The following is a 19,558-nucleotide window of genomic DNA, read 5'->3' as shown; positions in this document are numbered from 1 at the left end:
TGACATCTTTATGATTTGGACCCATGGTACAGAGGCTCTAGAGAAATTCCACAGACACTTTAACAATCTACACCCCACCATCAACTTATGCCTCGATTACAACATGCAAGAGATACATTTCCTGGACACTACAGTACTAATCAAGGATGGCCTGATCAGTACCACACTGTACCGAAAACCTACTGATCGCTATACTTATCTACACCCTTCTAGTTTCCATCCTGCACACATGACTAGATCCATTGTTTACAGTCAAGCTCTTAGGTACAATCGCATTTGCTCTGATGCAACTGACAGAGACCAAAAACTACAAGACCTTTACCAAATATTCATGAACCTGAATTACCCACCAGGAGAAGTAAAAAAAAAAAAAAAAAAACCACCACCACCAAGGCCAGACGAATACCCAGAGACCAGCTACTCCAAGATCGGCCCAAAAAAGCCAAGAACAGAACACCACTGGTCATCACCTACAGCCCCCAACTCAGACCACTGCAATGAATTATTAAAGACCTACAACCTATCCTTAATCACGATGCCACACTCCAGAAGGCCCTGGGTGACATGCCTGTTCTCTCCTACAGACAACCTCATAAGGATCCTCACTAACAGCCACAGTCTATACCCCAGGAATACCAGTCCTGGAACCTTTCCCTGCAACAAAGCCCACTGCCAGCTTTGTCCACGTATCTTCTCTGGAAATACCATCACTGGACCTAACCAGGTTACTCACAGAATCACGAGCACTTTCTCATGCTCCTCTACTAACATCATATATGCCATCATGTGCCAACAATGCCCAGATGCTTTGTATATTGGACAGACTTCTCACTCCCTTAGACAAAGGGTCACCGGGCACAAAACAGACATCAAAACACTCCAGATCCACAAACCAGTTAGTCAACATTTTAATGGAATGGGCCATTCTGTCAATGACCTCAAGGTATGTGTTACTGAAAAGGAATTATCGCACCGTTTTGGAAAGAGAAACATCTGAGCTGGCTTTTATATTCAAATTCTGCACATTAACACATGGTTTAAATCGTGATGGGAACTTTCTGAGTCACTACAGGGGCTTGTCCGCGTACTTGGCTCAATCTAATTCTTGACCTTCCCCCCCACCCCTCCAGTCTCTGATTTGCTCACCTTGATTATCTTTTTCTGATTTGTCCTCCTTGCTTACTGTTTTTGGTTCTCTGTGCCTTAAATATCGAGCCTGTTCTGGTCTGGCTATGGTCTGAAGAAGTGGGTCTGTCCCACGAAAGCTCACCTAATTAACTATTTTGCTAGTTTTTGAAGTGCTACTTGACTGCTTTTTGTTTTGAAAGCAGAAAGTACATGATGCTCATCTAAAAGTGAAAATGGCACTGTAGTTGTCTTCTGTTGTGCGTGATGAATTCAGTGCTGACAACATGAGATGGCCTCTACTTACCTTCGCTTAAAATATCGCTCTACATAAATTATTATTTAATAGGTTGAGATACACACTTCAAAGGAGAGTGTTGAGCATACTTAACAGGAATTTATCCCAGACTAGCAGAAATAATCTCATCAACATTTCACAAGCACTGCTGGGAAGCCTTTTTTGCCTTATGCTTTCTTTTGCCCTCCCATATCAATCTGACTATGAGACACTTGTACTTCAGAGTCAAATTAAAAAGGGAAACTATAGAACCAGCAATGACAAAAACTTGAGAGACTTTAGAACACGTCTAAGGTTGCTAGAAGCAAAACAACCTTCTCATGCTGAACAGACCCTACTTGTGTGCTAGTAATCCCAGAGGTCTTTTCTACCTCAAGAACTGCAATAAAAAGAATGAAAACCCACGTCTGGGTACACAGACACAGCTAATAACATTCTTCAAGGTAGGTAACAGAGTAACAGTTTTGAGCAACGGAAACTTTTACCTTTTGATTCTAAAATATTATAGTAAACCTGTACTAAAAATGAATGCAGAGAAAAATATTGAAGCCAACATATATGTAGAATATTCTATATGTCTATATAGAACATATAGTACTTAGTTTTGACTCACAAAAAGTCTATTTGGAACCCTCCAACCACTCTGGAAAATAATTGGGCTACAATGAGTACAGAGAAGAATTTTACAAAATGAGTAACAAACTTAAGACATTTTTTCTACCCAGTACACCTATGCTTGAACATTCAAAACTCAGAAATAGTTAATGCTATGTAGCATTTGCTAGTTACTTTTGTCGAGTAACACCATTGACTCGGGCGTTCTCGTCCCCATTGGTCAGCATGATCATATCTAAAGTGGGCTGGCTGACAGGGATTTTTACAAACTCATGAAACTTTAACTTATTAGTTGCCCATTGGCAATACTGCAACAGTTCAATTTTGACCAGTTGCTCCCCCAAGAATTTGAACTGAACTCAAAAAAGAATCATAAATATGCATGAGTTGAATACAAGAAAAACTAAGCCTTGTGACTGGTCGAGGGGCAATCCCCCCAAAAATCCTATATGCAAAAGACTTATGTAAATGCCTTATACATATGCATGAGACAATGCTATATAAACAGAGCTCAGAACCCATTTGGGGGGCCCTGGATGGGAAGGTGTGGCTCTGTGAGGGCGTCCACCAAGTCCCCAGGCCAGCCCATTAGGGCGAAGATTCAAGATTGTTGCCGTTCCTAACTTACAGAGATGCAAGACTGTCACCGGTCCTACCTTGCAGAGGTGAAAGACTGTCGCCGTTCCCGATTTACTATCAACTGACTGAAACTGCAAGGCAGTACTCTGCAGGTGCGCCATGGGTGGCGAACTGGCCTGTCCGCAGGTACTGAGTACCCACGGCTGCAGACCTCAGAGCCCGCTACCGGAGCAACTGTTGCAACGTTGTGGAAAAGCTTTAAAATCATCTTCAGAGGAACACAGACAGTATCCTTAAGCCATAAAGGCTGCTACACAAAAGAGTCAGACTTCTTTATCTATTATGTTGATAATTATGTTAATAGTTATCAATTGTCAGTGTTTCTTCTTTTTTTAAATTAGTTGTAGTATAATAAGTTTGTCGTAGGAAATTGTTAGTTGAATTTGAATAGCATGTGGTAAGGCACGGCGGAGCTCAGTCCAGCAAACTGAGTCCGCTAAAGGTTAAAAGGTAACTAGTCAGGAGCCTAGCAACCTCCTGCTGGTTACCCTTCCTCCTGGTGGCCTAGCAACCCACTGAGGGAAGGTATAGGGAGGACCACAGTGAAGCTACTGTGGCCCCTGAAGAGAGAGAGGGCGTGAGTTGCACAGAGTCTTCGGAAGATACCTTGGGCCAAAAGAAAAACCATGCTTATAGTGGCATTAGTAAGTGCTTTATCATTTAAATGCTATAGTAGGTAATTGTGGTTGCGGTTTATTGTTCAATGTTTTAATAAAAGTTCATAGCTTTTTTTTTTTTTAAAAATATACTTCTCTCTTTGGTGGCGTACATTCGGCTACAACCCCTCGGGTCTCACTAGAGCTCAAATCAGGGCTGCACAAATATAAAGGGTGTGCGAGTTAGAGCACTAATTAGACCACATTGAAAGTTGCAGCCACAACTCTAATTAGCAGTACATTACTGTCCTATCTATGGAACACTCTAGGGCAGTGTTTCTCACCCCCGCCCCCTTTTCTTTTTTAATAAAGTACCCCTTCAAAAAAAAGTGTAAGTGCACCCAGACCTCTCTTGTGTACCCCTCATATGTACTGGTTGAGAAACATGGTCCTAAACTAATCTGAGATCTTGAAACAAATGTCATTCAAACTTTCCAGATTACTGTTCTCTTTTTCAGGAGTCAGATCTGTTTTGCATACCACCAAGTTACACCCCATGTAAACATTACTTAAAACAACAACATGCAAAAATATCACAGAAGACTACCACTGAAAATTTGCTGAGTTTCTACCATCTAGTTATCAAACAAATGAACTGGAATGGAAATATTGAACCTACATTTCAGCATAAGGCACATGAACAGCAGAAAAATTGTCTCAATGAACTTTTAGATTGTACTGACTTCACTAGTTTTGTTTTTTTTAAATATAGCCTGTTGTAAAACTAGGCAAATATCTAGATGAGTTGATGTACCCTATGGAAGACCGTGGTATATCCCCATGGTGGCACAAAACACTGGTTAAGAAACACTGCTCTTGGGTGGCTGACACCATTAATAGTCTAAGCACAGAGCTTTCATCTTCTAAGTAGTACCAAAGCAGAATCAGAAGTCATCTAATTTAAACAACCATGCCATCTACAGCAGAAGGGCTGCTCCAGCCTGACTGGGCTGGAGTGGCCTCCCTAGTCCCCACGCCTGTTTAATCTCTTAAACCTAACACTTAACTAAATGGGATTTTACATACCTAACCCTGGGTAACGTTGGCAAGCTGAGGGTCACCTGCAGATTTAGACTAAAGTAAAATGATGGACTCTAAGTTGAAATCATCAGATTGTGATTTGAGGATATCAGCATCTCAGCTGGAGATTATTGGTCTATTACAGGAGTGAGTGGCAAGCTTCTGTGGCCTGCAGAATGTGTTCACAACATGCAGGAGGTCAGACTATATCACAGGTACCCAAACTGAGGGGTGTGCTCCTCTGGGGGAATCTGAAGAAATTCCAGGGGGTCCACAAGGCAACCCACCCGCTTCCCTCTCCTGGCCAATTCTCCTGCTGGTGAATCCTCCCCACCCTAAGAAAGAGCCTGTGCTAGTGTTACCTCTTGCAAAAATGGAGGTAGCACTGACTTCCTGTGGCATAGGGGAAAAATCCTGAAGCTGCACACCAGAGCTGGTGTCTCAAGAAATGTGCACGCTGCTTCCCTTCCCCAGACAGCTAACACATTTCTTAAAAAGCCAGGTCTGTTGCTGCTGGCAACTTTCTTCTGCCTGCTGCCTTCCTGCGTGTGGGGGGGGGGGCAGGAGGAGCCAAGTGCCATGCCAACTGCTTCTCACTCCCCACGGTAGCCACACCCTGCTTGAGCAGTTGGAGCTGGAGCCTACTCACTGGCACCCTGTCCTACACACTGGATCAGTCATTTTGGTCCCACCTCTGAGTGAAGAAGGGCCCAAAAATCCTATTAACCCAGAAGACGTAATCCCCAGAACCCCAGCAGACAATCTAGCCTGAGGCCCTGAACCTCAGTCTTCCCCTCATGGGGCTGGGGTGCCAGGGGCAGGGGGTGTCTCAGTTGGGGCCACATCAGTGGGGCTTCGTTTTGTTTTTGGATCTCATCTGTATGGTCCCTGACTTATTTTTCTGACCCCTAACCCAAAACTGGTTTCCCACCCCTCCCATGAAGGCAATGATGAAACATTTGCATTGGACATGTTTTATTTAAAAGTGAAGCGTGGCCAACAAACCCTCAATCAGGGTCAGGCATCCATCTGGTCACGGCATCATCATACCCCTCTATCCCTCCACACACCTCAATTCTGAGCCTATCATAAACTAGACCCCGCTGTCTTGAGCCTCTCTTTTTCCCAGTCTTCTGCCACCGCACCATGCACATGTGTCCTGAGCCCATCATACTTACAACCCCCTGCCCTCAGCCTCTCACATACCTCAGCCTGAACTCCTGCACCCTCACATCCACGAGCTTGTGGTTTGCTCAGCACTCCACCTGATCACAACTCTCTCCAGCTTGGCACCCCCTCCCTCAGCCAGAAGCCCCTTCTCCACCTCTTCCTGCAGCCAAATTCCCTCCTTTCACCCCTTCCCACACCAAAATCTCTCAGTCCCACCCTAGAGTCCATACTTGATGTCTCAAGCCAGTGAGAATGAGTAAGGGCTGGGACAGCAAACGATGGGAGATGACAGGAACAGAGAGGCAGGGCCTCAAGAAAGGGGTGGTGTCTGGGGCTTGCCCTGACATTTAAAAAGTGATCTTGGTATAAAAAGATTGGTGACCACTGTATTAAGTTATTTCTATAAATTTCAGATTTCATACCACAAAAAGTATTTTTTTCTTTTTGCCTTTTGACGTGTAGGGGTACGAATTGACTTTTTTGTTCAAGAGGAGTTGGATGATGGCAAAGAAGAGGTGGAGGGCTGTGAGGACTTCTGAAAAAGTCAAAAAAGGGGATGTGATGCTGAAAAGTTTTGGAACCACTGGACTAGATGATCTCTTCCTCTATTGTTAATGCCTATAAATTATGTTACTAGATATTCCATGTTTACTTTTTTCACTGGTGTACTGACAACTCAGGTGTTTTTGGTTTTTTTGCTTAGCTCCACCCAAATTCCTTGCTGGATTAAGTATAGTCACTGTGAGAATCTAGCAGTATAATTTATCTGTTCTCCCACGAAGGATGAGATTCTTTCCCGCTCTCTTTGGCAACCTCTTCAGCCTCAGGTCCACAGCCCATATTTAAGCTCCTAGCAGAAAGTACATCACCTCTAGCAACAAGACTCTGTGCTTCTCAGTAGACTGTCAATCATATAGCCCCTCCAGGATCTGATGTTATTTTTCAATCTTTTTTCTGTTTTCTGACTGCAAGTCTGTCTGTATTTCTGAAACTACTGTGGTATTCTGGTAAATACTCAATTTTATTTATATTTTGGATCATTCAGTTCACACCTTGTAATATTTTTGTACTTCTCAGTCTGCAATGGGATTTTTTTTCCTTAAAAAGGCACCTTTCATATACAAGAACGGGAATCAATGGAGGTTGATATTTTCTCTTTGACTAACATGCCAAAAAATGAGTTCAGAGCTCATTATTTCACACATGACAGGCAATAACTTCACTATCACCTGAAATACTACAAAAAAAAAAAAATGAAGCACCCTACAATCTCTTGCCTGTATAAGTTGTGTCTGAATAAGCAGAGCAATGTCAGGAAGTTTCTTCTACAGGATCCAGCACCCGTAGGATCTGAGTCGTTCCGAATGAGGGAATTTGCTGAAACAGAGGAGGTCCGGCCTCCAAGGCTCCCCTATGGGGATGAGGGGAGGCAAGGTGGCAGAGAGCACTTCCTGCCCCCAGGTTGCCTTGGGGGCTCTGCCAGAGGCACTCCCCACAATGGGGCTGTCTGCTCCCCACTGCAGCAGGGCTGCCCGGGACAGGGTTGGGAGCCACTCCAGCCTAGGTTGCTCCCCCACAGCTCCAGCTGGGCTCCCCGCTGCCCTGGATTTGTTGGAGCTCCCCAACCCTGATCCAGCTCCCCACCACTAGTGGGGTTCTGTTCCAGCAACCAGCCACAATGGCTCTGGACAGCTGAGGCTCTCTGGTCCTGCCAGATCATGGATGACAGAGTTTCAATCTGTACTGTACACTAGGTTTAAGTGATAGCAGTGTCTCTGTAAAGGAAAGAAAATCTAACTCTAGTTTTGGCAGGTACAAAGCCTTTCAATTCACCTTTAAAGATTAAAATGTCCTAGGTAATTTCTGGAGTCCTCCATACAATGAAACCAATATTGTTGACATCACCATGCTCTTGGTATGTTTGTTAAACAATGATTTTAAAGCCAGTGAACAAAAGCAAAACAGGGTAAAACCAGTTATGTGCACAGAAATGAGGATTCGACTAGCTGATGACTTACCATGCACAAATCTTAATTTAGAAAATTAAACTTGTGTATCTATGAATGAGAGAAGTTAGTTTGCATCTGGTATTGGATTTTCACCTCCTTCCTATTTGCTTCTTAGCTAACTTTCAGCTTCTTTATATCTGGATCACAAGTTTCTTGAGGGAGGATTATCAAATGTTTTCCTTTGAAGATAACAGTTCTGTAAAACTGCCTTAGTGTTAACAGCAGATACTTGCCAATGATTTAACTGCTACATTCTTTTCTATGCCTAAAGTGAAATCTTTCCCTTAAAATAAGAAAGCATTTTCTACTGGTGCATACAAACACCTGTAAGAGTGAAAAGGTTATATTGACAGATGAGATAACTGCTTAAACTGTGGGATATCAAAATTATCTACCACTTTACTGATGCTTTCATTGCTTACTGGGCTCTTACAAGACATTTAATGGTAAATTAGAGCTAAATAACATCATGAAACACGGACAGCCAGGACTGGTGACCATAAAACTTTATGGACCCATGGGAAACTTGGCCACACTCATGATAAGTGGTTGCCCACATAACCATTGTTGCCAGACGGGACTAGAGAGGTTCAATCTGTATAACCCTATACTTGTGTATAATGAAAGAAATTCATCTATTAAAACAAATAATGTCTGTATGTTAAATGAGGAAACATGGTGCCTAAAATAAACGGCTCTTTTACTTAACATGTGACTGACTGCTGAGTAACTCCGAGTGACAAGCAACCAGTAAGTTAGGTAGGTGATTCCCAGGACAACCTCAACAGAACTTTTATCAAGGGATGCATTGTGTTTCTTCTCTTTTAAAAACTGAGTTTTTACAAATATTGCTACTAATTTTTACATGCCTTCAAAAGGAGGCTGTCTTAAGGATCAGACTAACACATACCTTTAAGAAGGATTCTCCTGCCCTTTTAAAAAACAAAAAAAAAATATCCCACAAGTGTATTGAAAAGCTATTGCAGGCAAAACTGTCAAGTATAATGTACCAGAACTAGGAAAAAAAACTTTACACAGGAAAATCTCCTCTCTACTGGGCTTTTCAAAAGACATGAAGTCCCTATTTTTCTTGGATTGAAGAAAATGACCCTTGAAACTGTTACAAGTTCAGGTCTGAATCCTGCTTGTCCTGCACCATCCAAGTGTGGCATAAAGTTTCAAAACGTCTAACTGTTAAACATCAACAAAGTAAAGAAGCCATCATCAATGTTCCAAAGATCAGTTGTGAGGAAGAATTACTGGACAGAGTTTAGACAAAGCTATTTATTAAAATTTTCCTCCTCTACATGGTAATTACATGCACATTTCTTCTTTCATGTTTTTCTCCTCAGACCCAGTATCAGACAAGTAAACAAAGCTTTATCTTGCAGCATTAATCATTTCTTTAACCCGAAATTTTTTTATGAGATTGTGTTAATCACTGCAGTATACTCTTCCTTCCAAAAGTTTACATTTTAAACCTGACATCTTAATAATTAATAGGTTTGTAAAAATGTACCTTTTCTTTCAAAGACTAAATAAAGGGAGCCATGCCATCAATATTTTCTTCAAGTGACTTTTCCAAAAACTAAGAGGAAACATAATGGAACAGGAGTTTCTTCTCCAGTATTACACCAAGCATTAAAGAAATATACATTTCCCTGAAATCTTAGTGACTATTAGAGCTTTCAAGTTCCTCCAAACTATCTTTTAAACAATTTTTATGCATCTATGCCTCAATTTACAAACTTTCACTTTATGAATTTTTGCTGCAACAAACAATGTAAATTTTCCAATTTACAAACATATTTTTGTTTTAAGGAAGAACAAACCTTCGTCTGAGCGTCTGCTTCATAAGTTACACATGTGGAGGAATACAGCAGCAAGCAGTATAAGGCTGACTCATTACCCTCATTCACCCAGATCTTCCAAGTTAGTTGGTGCTCTTTATTGTGTTTGTATCATCTTGACTGAGAGCGATATTAATCTTCAAATATCTTCAGTTGTGATCCTCATGGCTCCTAGATGTGAAAATGTGTCTTCAGGAGCTGCCACCAGAGAAAGCAATATCCATGGCTGTCAAACTTGAAGTTATTAAAAGAACCGAAGAGGGCGAGCAATTGAAAGAGACGTTTGGCAGTGAACTTGGCAGCATCGACAGTGCATGCTATCTTTGTGCAAAGAGATAAAAGAAATGGCAGAAACATATGTTGGTGAAGCTAAAAGTTGCATCAAATAACAAAGGCCAGGGATGTAATAATGGGTAAACTTGAAAGACTTTAATACACTGGAACGACAGCCATAATGAATGCAACATGCCTTTCGGCTTCTTCATCCTAAGTGAGAGAGCCCTGTATTTGTTTGAGGACCTGAAAAGGAAAGCCAAGGAAGAGAGGCAAGTTGGGACTGCCAAAGTAACATTTAAAGCAAGTAATGGGTGGTTTGAGTGCCTTAAAGTGTATTTACATTGTCATAGGCGGTGTGTTACAGGCGAAGCAGCATCTGCTGATGTACAGGCAGCTAACATTTTCCCAGCTTCGTTGCAATGACTAATTGATGAAGGTGGATATTCTTCAAGCCAAATCTGTAATGTTGATGAAATGGGGCTTTTCTGGAAAAGAATGCCTTCTCAAACCTCTATTTCAAGGTATAGAAACAAAAACATGTTTCAAGTTCTCAAAGGATCAACTGATACAACTTCTTGGTGAAAATTTTGGAACGGTATGTGAAACTGAAGTCTTTCCTTGCTTACCATTCAGAAAATCTGAGGGCACTTAAAGTGTTAAACAAGGCACCATTACTCATGGTCTAGCATTCTAACTGAAAGACATGGGTGACAAAGCAGGTTTTTGCTGATTTCATAACAAGCTACCATTCATCTCTAAATATTGTGCTGAAAATAATCTGGATGCTAAATGTCTGCTGATCCTCAATACTGCTCCCAGTCTCCCTATCTATGTCAAAGACTATGACAATAACATGCAAGTGGGTTTTTTGGTCCCAAATACCACATCTATCCTTCAGCCAGTGGTTCAAGGTGTCATTGCTACCTTCAAAGCTTACTAACTGCAACTGGTTATGAGGCATCTCATATCTGCATCAGACACAGGAGACAAACCAACAATTACACAGTTGTGGAAGAACTACAATGTTGAGATGGCTATAGAAAATATCACAACTGCATGGAATAAAATTACTCAAGGTATCCTGAAAGGTGTTTGGAAAAAGCTATTGCTGAAGTATGTTCATGACTTCTGTGGTTTTGAGGATGAAGTGAAAGATGTTCAAATTCTATTTTGGAACTGGCAACTCAAGCAGGATTCAATGAAGTACACACAGATGATGTTCAAGACTTGTTATTGTCACATGGTGAATAACTGACTGAAGAAGAATTAATTCAGCTGGATGCTGAAAGAATATCAGAAAAGGAGGAGGAAATGGATGAACCACAACAACATGCTGGACACAAAAGCACTCAAAATTCTTCAGTGCATTGGAGGAGCTACACAAATTCTTGATGACAACTCCTCAAACTTAGAATGGAGTTCACCATGCAAGTGACAAAGTTATGAAGCTGTTGGATGCTATCATGAGTTATATGACAGGAAAAAAAGAGGGCTGCAGTACAACTTCAACTCTATCATTTTTTCAACCCTCAGCCTCATCACTTCATCCTAACCCCCTCTTCACCATTAGCTGAGGCAACCCTCCACCTCAAAAGCTGAAGATAAAACCCCAAATGAAGATGCTGAAGTCACTATGAAACTATTTCCAATGCTGAAGCAGATAATCCTACAGAACTCACATGAATATCAACTACTTCACCACTATCTAAGAACTGACTGGTGGTAACAAATGTCATAAAAAAAGCAATAAAGTAGCACTGTTCTTATATTTATGGTTGCATGTATGTAACATATATGGGAAAAATATTGGGTGTTTTTTGGGAGTTGAGAACCAACCTCTTCCTATATGCAATCTATCCCACTCCACAAAAAACAAAAAAACAGTCATGTAGCACTTTAAAAACTAACAAAATAATTTATTAGGTGATGAGCTTTCATGGGGCAGACCCACTTCTGCAGATCTGAAAATATCCCACCTCAATTCATGTAATCTGTTCCTAGTTCCTCTCTTGGGTTCTATCCATTCATCATTCTTTCAAAATAATCATGCCAACCTTTCATTGATTCAACATTCGTTTGTAATGCAGCAAATTGATTCACATCCCTCGTCATCTCCTCTCATGCTCTGAGAAGCCTATAGATCTTTTCTCTATCCCTGCATGGAAACAAAATTTGTATCCACATCCAGTTCATGAAAGTGGTCTGTGGATATCCACAGAATTACACAGCTCTACCCAGGTCCTCATCTTTTATAGAGCGCATCACAGGTCATAATTTTTTGTTGATGCAAAACCACTTTTGGCCTATTTTTTTGCCTGAAGGTAAGCCATCTGATTATTACTCAAGTCAATGGCCTACCCTTTTTTGAAGATATGCTCCTCCCCCCAGCCCACGCACAGATTCTTTACCTTGAGGATCCCAGGATTCTTAACTTGAGGATTATTTCGGATGTGTCTAGATTCCTATTATGAACCCTAACTATAGGCCAAATCAGAGTGTATTCTCCTTAGTAGTATTAATGATTTTTCTTTAAAAATTAGGACAGCTTTACTAAAGTAGTTCAGTCTTGAGAGCTAAAGATTCTTTTTCCTGTAGCAAAATACCAAAGTTAATCAAATGTTTCTATGTATTAGTTTGTCAGCTGAAAAAAACCCCCACAACTTCATAAAGATTTTTACCAGTATTTTTCTAACTGCTTAATGGATGTGCATTTTGGAGATGCAAACCTGGCCTGAATGTTGAAACAATCAAGTGCCAAGGAACATTCACTGAAAGCCTCAGCTGAAGTTATTCAGAAACCAATAATTATGATTTTAAAATTAACAGTCAACAGAACACACAAAGTAAGTATCTAAAAGAAATGAGCATTAGTGTCTGCACACAGAGATGAAAAGAGAAAGTCATGGAACTATAAAAAAAAAAAGTAATCAATCTGTCCTAGGAACAGGGCAATTTCTTAAAACTCATTCCTGTTTCAGACAAGTAAATACATTGTAAAAGTTGTCTTCAGTTTTCTTTACTGTCCACCAATCCAATCTACACAAAAAATAGGCAATTCAGCCTCAAACTGTTATTCTTTTAGTGCTCTATATTTCATCAGCAGCTGATATCAATAGATATTTTTAGTGTGCATACTTTAACAGACTTAAGGCCAATGGATTGCTATAAATGCACTTGGACATGTTTTACCCAATACACCTTTGACGGAAACTCAAATTCTGCCCGATATTTAGGGACTCAATTTAAAAAAAAAAAAAAAATAAAAGCAGCCATTTACTAGGAAACAAGAATGCTATCTATTGACACATGCTGGTACGAGGATGGTCACTTTCAAAATATTCTTAGTAAATTGCTTTGAAATATGTAGTCATTAACATATGTAATTTATTGTGTGCAGCCACTCACTGCCAATACTCTCTCTGCCTTCCACCTGCCCAGTTTTCAGAATTTGGGAAAAGAGCTGCAAGTGCTTGTTTCTTGCTATATATTTAAAGATAGCTTTGGAACCACTACTCTTTCTCAAGTTCTTGTGTAACAACCTTTATTTTGAACCATCCTAATTCACTTAAATCCAAAAGACCTTAAAGCTGAATGATATGTTTTGCCAGGCAATTAACTTGTAAAGATATATTTCTAAAACTGCATATTACATTTAATGTTCAATAGAACACACTAACACTAGGAGAACACAAGGCAAGGGAGACTTGTAACGAGTACCAATGAAGTAGAGCAGTGGTGGTCAGTTTGTAGCCTAGAGGCCCCCGAAACCCCCATTATCTGTTCCCTCCGCCAGGTGCCTCCTGCACACTGGGGCACCGGAGCCTTGCACTTCCTACTCTTCCCTTTCTCTCCCGGTACCTGGAGTGCCATGAATCCACTAGTTCATGCTCTGCTCCCCCTTTTCCTCCTCTCTCACAGAGTTGGAACTCTATGAATCAGTGGTTTGAACAGCTAGGGAGCTACAGGGCACAGGTGCTACCCCAGTGGGCTGCAGACTGCTGTGCCCCAGAGGTGAAAGGTCACTCATATGGCTGATTCTCTATAATTCATTATGGGGAAGAGGACACAGGTGTTTGAATCACAACCACCCTGTCTTTCCAACACTGCTAGTATGAAGGAGATCCAAACATGAGACTGACTAAAACTCATTTTTCTTTATCATCATCAAGGCCATTTTCCTGAAATCTCCTCCCAACAACACAGGTTATCTTGGTCTATGTTGACAATTAACGTTAAGATTATTTGGGGTAGTGGAAGGGTTAGAACAAACACTTTGTATGGGCTAAGCACAAGTTGTACAAGAAAACATAGCATTCATGAGCTCTATTTGCTTTCATTTTTGCTTTCCATAACATTTTAAAACATTGAGGCCATGTCTACATACACCCCAAGGGAGGGGCATATATGAGGCACTTTGGAACAGGTTAATGAGGCACTGACATGCTTATTCAGCGCCTCATTAGCATAATGGCAGCCAGCTGTGCTTCTAAAGCACTACTTTCGAAATGCAGACTGTACAGATTTAAGTTTTTCAAAATAAACCCTACACTTCGAAATTCCCTTATTTCCACAATGAATTGGGAATAAGGGAATTTTGAAGTGTGGTGTTTACTTCAAAGTGCCCACATTTATACAGCCAGTCTGCATTTTGAAAGCAGCACTTTCGAAGCACGGCTGCCTATTGTTATGCTAATGAGGTGCTGAATATGCATGCTAGTGCCTCATTAACCTGTTCCAAAGTGCCTCATTAACATGTCCCTTCCACAAGGGAGGAGCATGTATAGACAAGGACCAAGTGTTTAACTAAAAACTCAAGTAAAGCTTCATACTTTCCACACATTTAACTCTTATTTCTAAGAGACATGGTATAAGCACTAATCAGTAGAGATACAACAAATGATAGAAAAATGGCTATATTTCAACTCTTGCACATCAACTGAAAGATCAGATATTTATTACAGGAAAAGGAACTAGTGGGATCAACATAACATTTACAGAGAGTTTTTGGTACTCAGTGGAAAAATTCAATAAAGTTGTAACCAGGACAATCACCACATTAAAAAAACAAACAAAAACAAAAACTATAAATGAATTTTTTGTGCTTCAGGTTTGAGATTACTAGTTAAAAATTCTCTGAATAATAGGTTCTCTTGCATACCACAAATATATAAGAAATTTGATGCACGTGTAGGAATTTTTCATCACTGTATTTGTGTTAAAATTTTCTTGTAAACAAAGGTCCCTCAAAGTAGTACTACTCACAACAGTACTATTGGCATATTCATCTCTTCAAAGACAAAGCTACTGCTTCAAAATCATTACTGAGTTCTGAACACTCCTCTAACCACACAGGATGCAATACTCGACATGGAAGTGCTAAGCAGTCTTTCTGTGGGCGAGACCCTAATAAACCTTGAAATTTTAAAAAGCACCTACAATTAAAAGATTAGAGACTTCTCCCTCATTTCTTTATTCCAAACAATTAAGAGTGCTTTGCTGTAAGAAAGTTGCATTGTTTTTCAAAGTACACTTTCACGCTGCTCGTGAGGCAGGCAGGCGCGCACGTGCCCACACACACAATTTAAACAAACAGCAAAATCTGGAAGGTGAATCCAAAAGCAGACATAGTTATTGAAAGCCCCCCTTACCCCCATGACTGAACCATCTATAAAAAAGCTTTATTCTGATTACTTCCTCTTTTGTAGTGGAACTTTCAGGTTCTGATTCTGCAGCTACTCACGCATATAGTCTCAGATGGGTAGCTGTGTTAGCCTGTAGCTTTGCAAAAAAAAAAAAACAAAGCAGTCCTGTTGCACCTACTTCGGCAAATTCTTGTGATGATAGGGAGCTCTAGTTACTTCAATAGGGGTCATCCAGGTGGAACTCCTTGGGGAATCAAGGTGTCAGATAGTGAACAAATATTTTGTCTTCCAGGATTTGCAGTTGTTAAAAATCTAAGCAAAGGAGCATTAAAGGGTACCTAATACTATAAAATCTAAAAATAAATCTATCAGTCACTCTCCAGTGAATCAGGCAGTAATTTAAACTGGGTGCAAGTCTCAAGACATTTCGTAGAACACAGTAATCCCCTGTGATACACGCATTCATGACAGTGGCAGATGATCCCCCTGTGGTGGGGGAAGAGAGCTGGTGGAGTACTTGGCTCTGCCAGCTCAGCCCCAACAGCTGCCACACGGGGTGGCGGGGGGAAAGCAGGGGACTCTCAGTTAAGGGGGATCCCACCTCTGATGAGGCTGCCGCTTGGTTCCTGGCTGCCCTGCACTGGCAGGACTCAGAAAACTGACTAGCCATGTACTGGTCAGTTTCCTGGGTCCCGCAAACCCAGGAAAGAAGGGAACCAGGCGGCTGCCTGGTTTCCAACTCCCTGCCACTCTGTTGCCTTGGTCCCATCTCCCCCAACCTGCACGAAATTTCACTTATGCTAGGGTTGTGAGAAAATGCAACCCCTGCGTAGCTTAGGGGTCTACTGTACAGCACTCTGCTGTTCCAGAGTGAAACTGACAGAAATCTGCTAAGTTCTAGGTCAGGTCCTTTCTGACATATTGGGTACCACATAACACTGATTAGCGTCCCAACAATTTCAACCTGCCAAAATCTTGGGTACAGCAAAAATATCACTAGTATCATTTAAGGAGCAAAAGACAAGAAAAGGATGAGGATAAGATACTCAGATGATGAGGCACCCATGAATGAGGGAGCCAAACCAGGGAGAGAAGAGAAATACAAGAGAATTGTTTAAATGCTAAATGAAGATGGACTCTTTTGAACTCTAATTTATTTTGGAGAGGATACTTATTCAAGTTGATAGACAAACTGCTGAATAAAGAAAACTTGGACGAGTGGGCCCTGGAGAGTAAATGAACAAAAACCAAATATGTACAAATTAGGCTTCTGTAGATTTTAATCCTGTGCACATTTACTTCCCAGAAGCAGGGTGCATGCAAACAGAAAGTTCAGAAATAGAGGATAAAACATCAAGATTTTAGAATACAACTCAGGGGTACTATATGACAAATAGAAGTGGCTCTCTTTATGAGCTTTGTGTGCTATAAATACAGTAGATTCTTTCATGTTTGTTAGTTCTGAGACCTGGACATTGCCAGATGCTTAAATACTCTGGATAATAGAGTAGTACACATACAGACATATCTCACAGAACTGGAAGGGACACTGAGAGGTCATCGAGTCCCTAGCAATGCATAAAACTAAAGAAAAACAAGATTAGATATTAAGAAACAAAACAAAAATGTAAGCAAAGTACTTTATTTACCAACAACAGTATTATATATTGTAAACATACTTTATTTGCCGTATTGATTGGTATTTACTGTCACTATATTGTAAATATGGAAAACGTAACTAAAAATGTATTTATGGTTAAAATGACAGTTATTTGAGAGTTCCAGATACTTGAAACATAGATTTCAAAGAGTTTACTGTGGCTCTAAATTTCTGCTCTCCACTCTCAACCCACGACCATTCTGAAGGACCTCTGAGGGCAGCTCTACACTGTCATTTATGCCGATCTAACTTGAGATTGTGCAGGTATATGAAAAAACCTGCCCCCATCCATCAAAAAACAGAAGTTTCACATTGTCCAGACTAACACTAGGTCAGCAAGAGACATTCTCTCGCCAACATAACTTGCACTTAACATAATCAAAGAGTGTGCTCCTTTCAGCTTCCAACATCTCCAGGTGCTCTGCACCGGTGCAGATACATCAACGTAGTACACCGTAATGTACAATTGCCCTTCCTATCATCTACTCAAAAACTAAGCAAAACTCAAGAATTGGTTTATACCAGCATAAAGGGAATTTAAAATATTTTAGCAAGAACTCATTTTCTCAAAATTGATGTTTATGAAATCTGACCTGCAGATTCACTTTAATGCACCACATACTTCCATGTGCAAATCTGTGAGACAGTTCATTAGCATTTTAACCTAATATTGCACACTCAGTTTACAGATTATACATATGGCTTACAGTTTAAAGCTTTTTCACCACAAATATGTTTAACCATGTTCTTTAAATAGGTGTGAATCCTTCTCCTTCCAATAGAAGGAGTCTGAACAGGTGTGTTATAGGCCTTAAACTGTGTAAGCTCGGCAACGCAGGGACTGTGTCATCTTCCGTGTGTACGTGGACAGTGCTGAGCACACCCTAGGTGTGCTACTGTAATGGACGATAATACCAGCACCAACAAAAGCTCAGGAAACAAAGCGCCCGTCCCGACGCGCCTCATTTTAGCTGCGCTCTATTACCTCCCAGGTCATACTGTGTCCCCAGTGAACCTGAACCAGCCCTGACCAATCCCACTCCGCCCGGACACAACCAGTTAGCAACCTGGCTCCCGGCGGCTAGTTCAGGCCACCCCATGCCCGGTGCAGAGCGAATGGTAGAGAGTCTCGCCCCTCCGGGTACTCAGCAGAAGAAAGGACAGAACGAAAGAGGCAGCGGGGGACGCAGGGGCCCGAAAGGGGGCAGCATCCGGCAGTAGCCATGGAAACGGTGTGGGGCTGCCCGGCAGCCCAGGACGCACCCAGTGCGACAGCCCAGCTCGGGGACTCACCGTGAGTGGCTGGCCCTGGAGGCTCCCCACGGAGAAGCAGTTGTCCCCGGGGTTCACGGCGCCCGTCAGCACCTGGTGCAGATTCATGGCGCGGGAAGCGGCGTGCACACTTCAGTGCACGCGTCCGGCGGCCAGACTCATGCTCTACTCCCGGTCACCGGGGCGGCCGCGAAGACTCGTAGTTGCTGCTCGGCCGCTCCAGGTCGCGCAAGCGGCGAAGGCTATGGCACATAGCTGGGGGCGGGGCGTCGCAACCCCGCCTCGTCACGGGGCGGGACCCAAACGCAACCCCTCTTCTCTCGCTCGCCTGCTACCCGGCAACAACGAAACGGGAGGAAAACGAAAAACGAGATATCGCGAGACTCGGCTGCCGGTGATGTCATACGTTTCCTCGTAAAGGCGCGTGCGCGAGACGCTCGTCTTCACTAGAATTGGGTGTGCGGCGAGTGTTTTTGGGCATGTGTGGGAGTAAACGTGGTTAGGAGGAACGTCAGGCGGGACTGGGAGAAGTATGCGTGTGCTCACTAATTTTGAGGCTGCTGTGCCGCTTAGCCAGAGTTGTGAGTACAGGTTGCTGACGTTTTAGGTCATGTGCTCGCTCTGAGGGGTTACCGAGCCTATTGCAAGTGGTACTTTTTAACTCTGCGCGCGCGGAGTGGCCCATTGTGAGGCCGTTACCGGCCCTGTAAGTAACGGCTGCTGCGGCGATTCTAAGAGCTGTGGAAAAACAGTTTCGCGCGAATGACGCCTCGTTCCTTTGTTCCCACATCTGCCGAGACAGCCGCTGCTGCCAGCCCGGCTCCTCTGCAACCTGCGAGCTTCCACCTCTGAGCGGGGAACTCCGCCTATTCAGTGTGGTGATGTCAAACACACACCTCACAGAGGTGGAAGGGACCTTGGGAGGTTACTGAGTCCAGTCCTCTTGGTAGAACCAAGCACCATCCCCTCCCCCCCGCATAAATGGCCCCTTGAACGATTGACCTCGCAGCCCTGAGTTTAGCAGACCAATGCCCAAATCACTGAGCTATCCCTCCTGTTAAAAGCCTTTTTGTCCCAGATCTTTAATTGCCTCCTTCAAGGAATTGAATGCACAATCCTGAGTTAAGCATGTCAGTGCTCCTCCAGCTCAGACCACTTGCTTACTTAAGGCTGTGAGGCAGCAGAGGTACCAACAGTTCGCTTTTCACAGGGAATCACCCATATTTTATCAAGAACCCAGCAAACTATAACACATGAGGTGGCAATTCTTATCAGTGAGGGGCAGAGGAGGTGCCCCTCTGCCCTGCAACGAAGAGTGCTTCAGTG

At 42.2% G+C, this 19,558-nt stretch overlaps 1 protein-coding gene across 7 annotated transcripts in view; it reads right to left on the bottom strand.

Moving 5' to 3' along the window:
- DMXL1 (Dmx like 1) overlaps positions 1 to 18,613 on the bottom strand; it is a 155,165-nt gene extending 136,552 nt beyond the window's left edge. For all 7 annotated transcript variants that reach the window (XM_074994988.1, XM_074994990.1, XM_074994992.1 and 4 more), the window contains exon 1: positions 18,254 to 18,613. In XM_074994988.1, coding sequence (XP_074851089.1) covers positions 18,254 to 18,340 — 87 coding nt within the window. In that variant the 5' untranslated portion in view covers positions 18,341 to 18,613. The remainder of the gene's footprint in view (positions 1 to 18,253) is intronic.
- Positions 18,614 to 19,558: the final 945 nt, after the last annotated feature.

The sequence above is a fragment of the Carettochelys insculpta genome, chromosome 5, assembly GCF_033958435.1.
Source record: "Carettochelys insculpta isolate YL-2023 chromosome 5, ASM3395843v1, whole genome shotgun sequence".
Taxonomy (NCBI): Eukaryota; Metazoa; Chordata; order Testudines; family Carettochelyidae; genus Carettochelys; species Carettochelys insculpta.
This window is presented reverse-complemented; position numbering and strand designations above follow the sequence as displayed.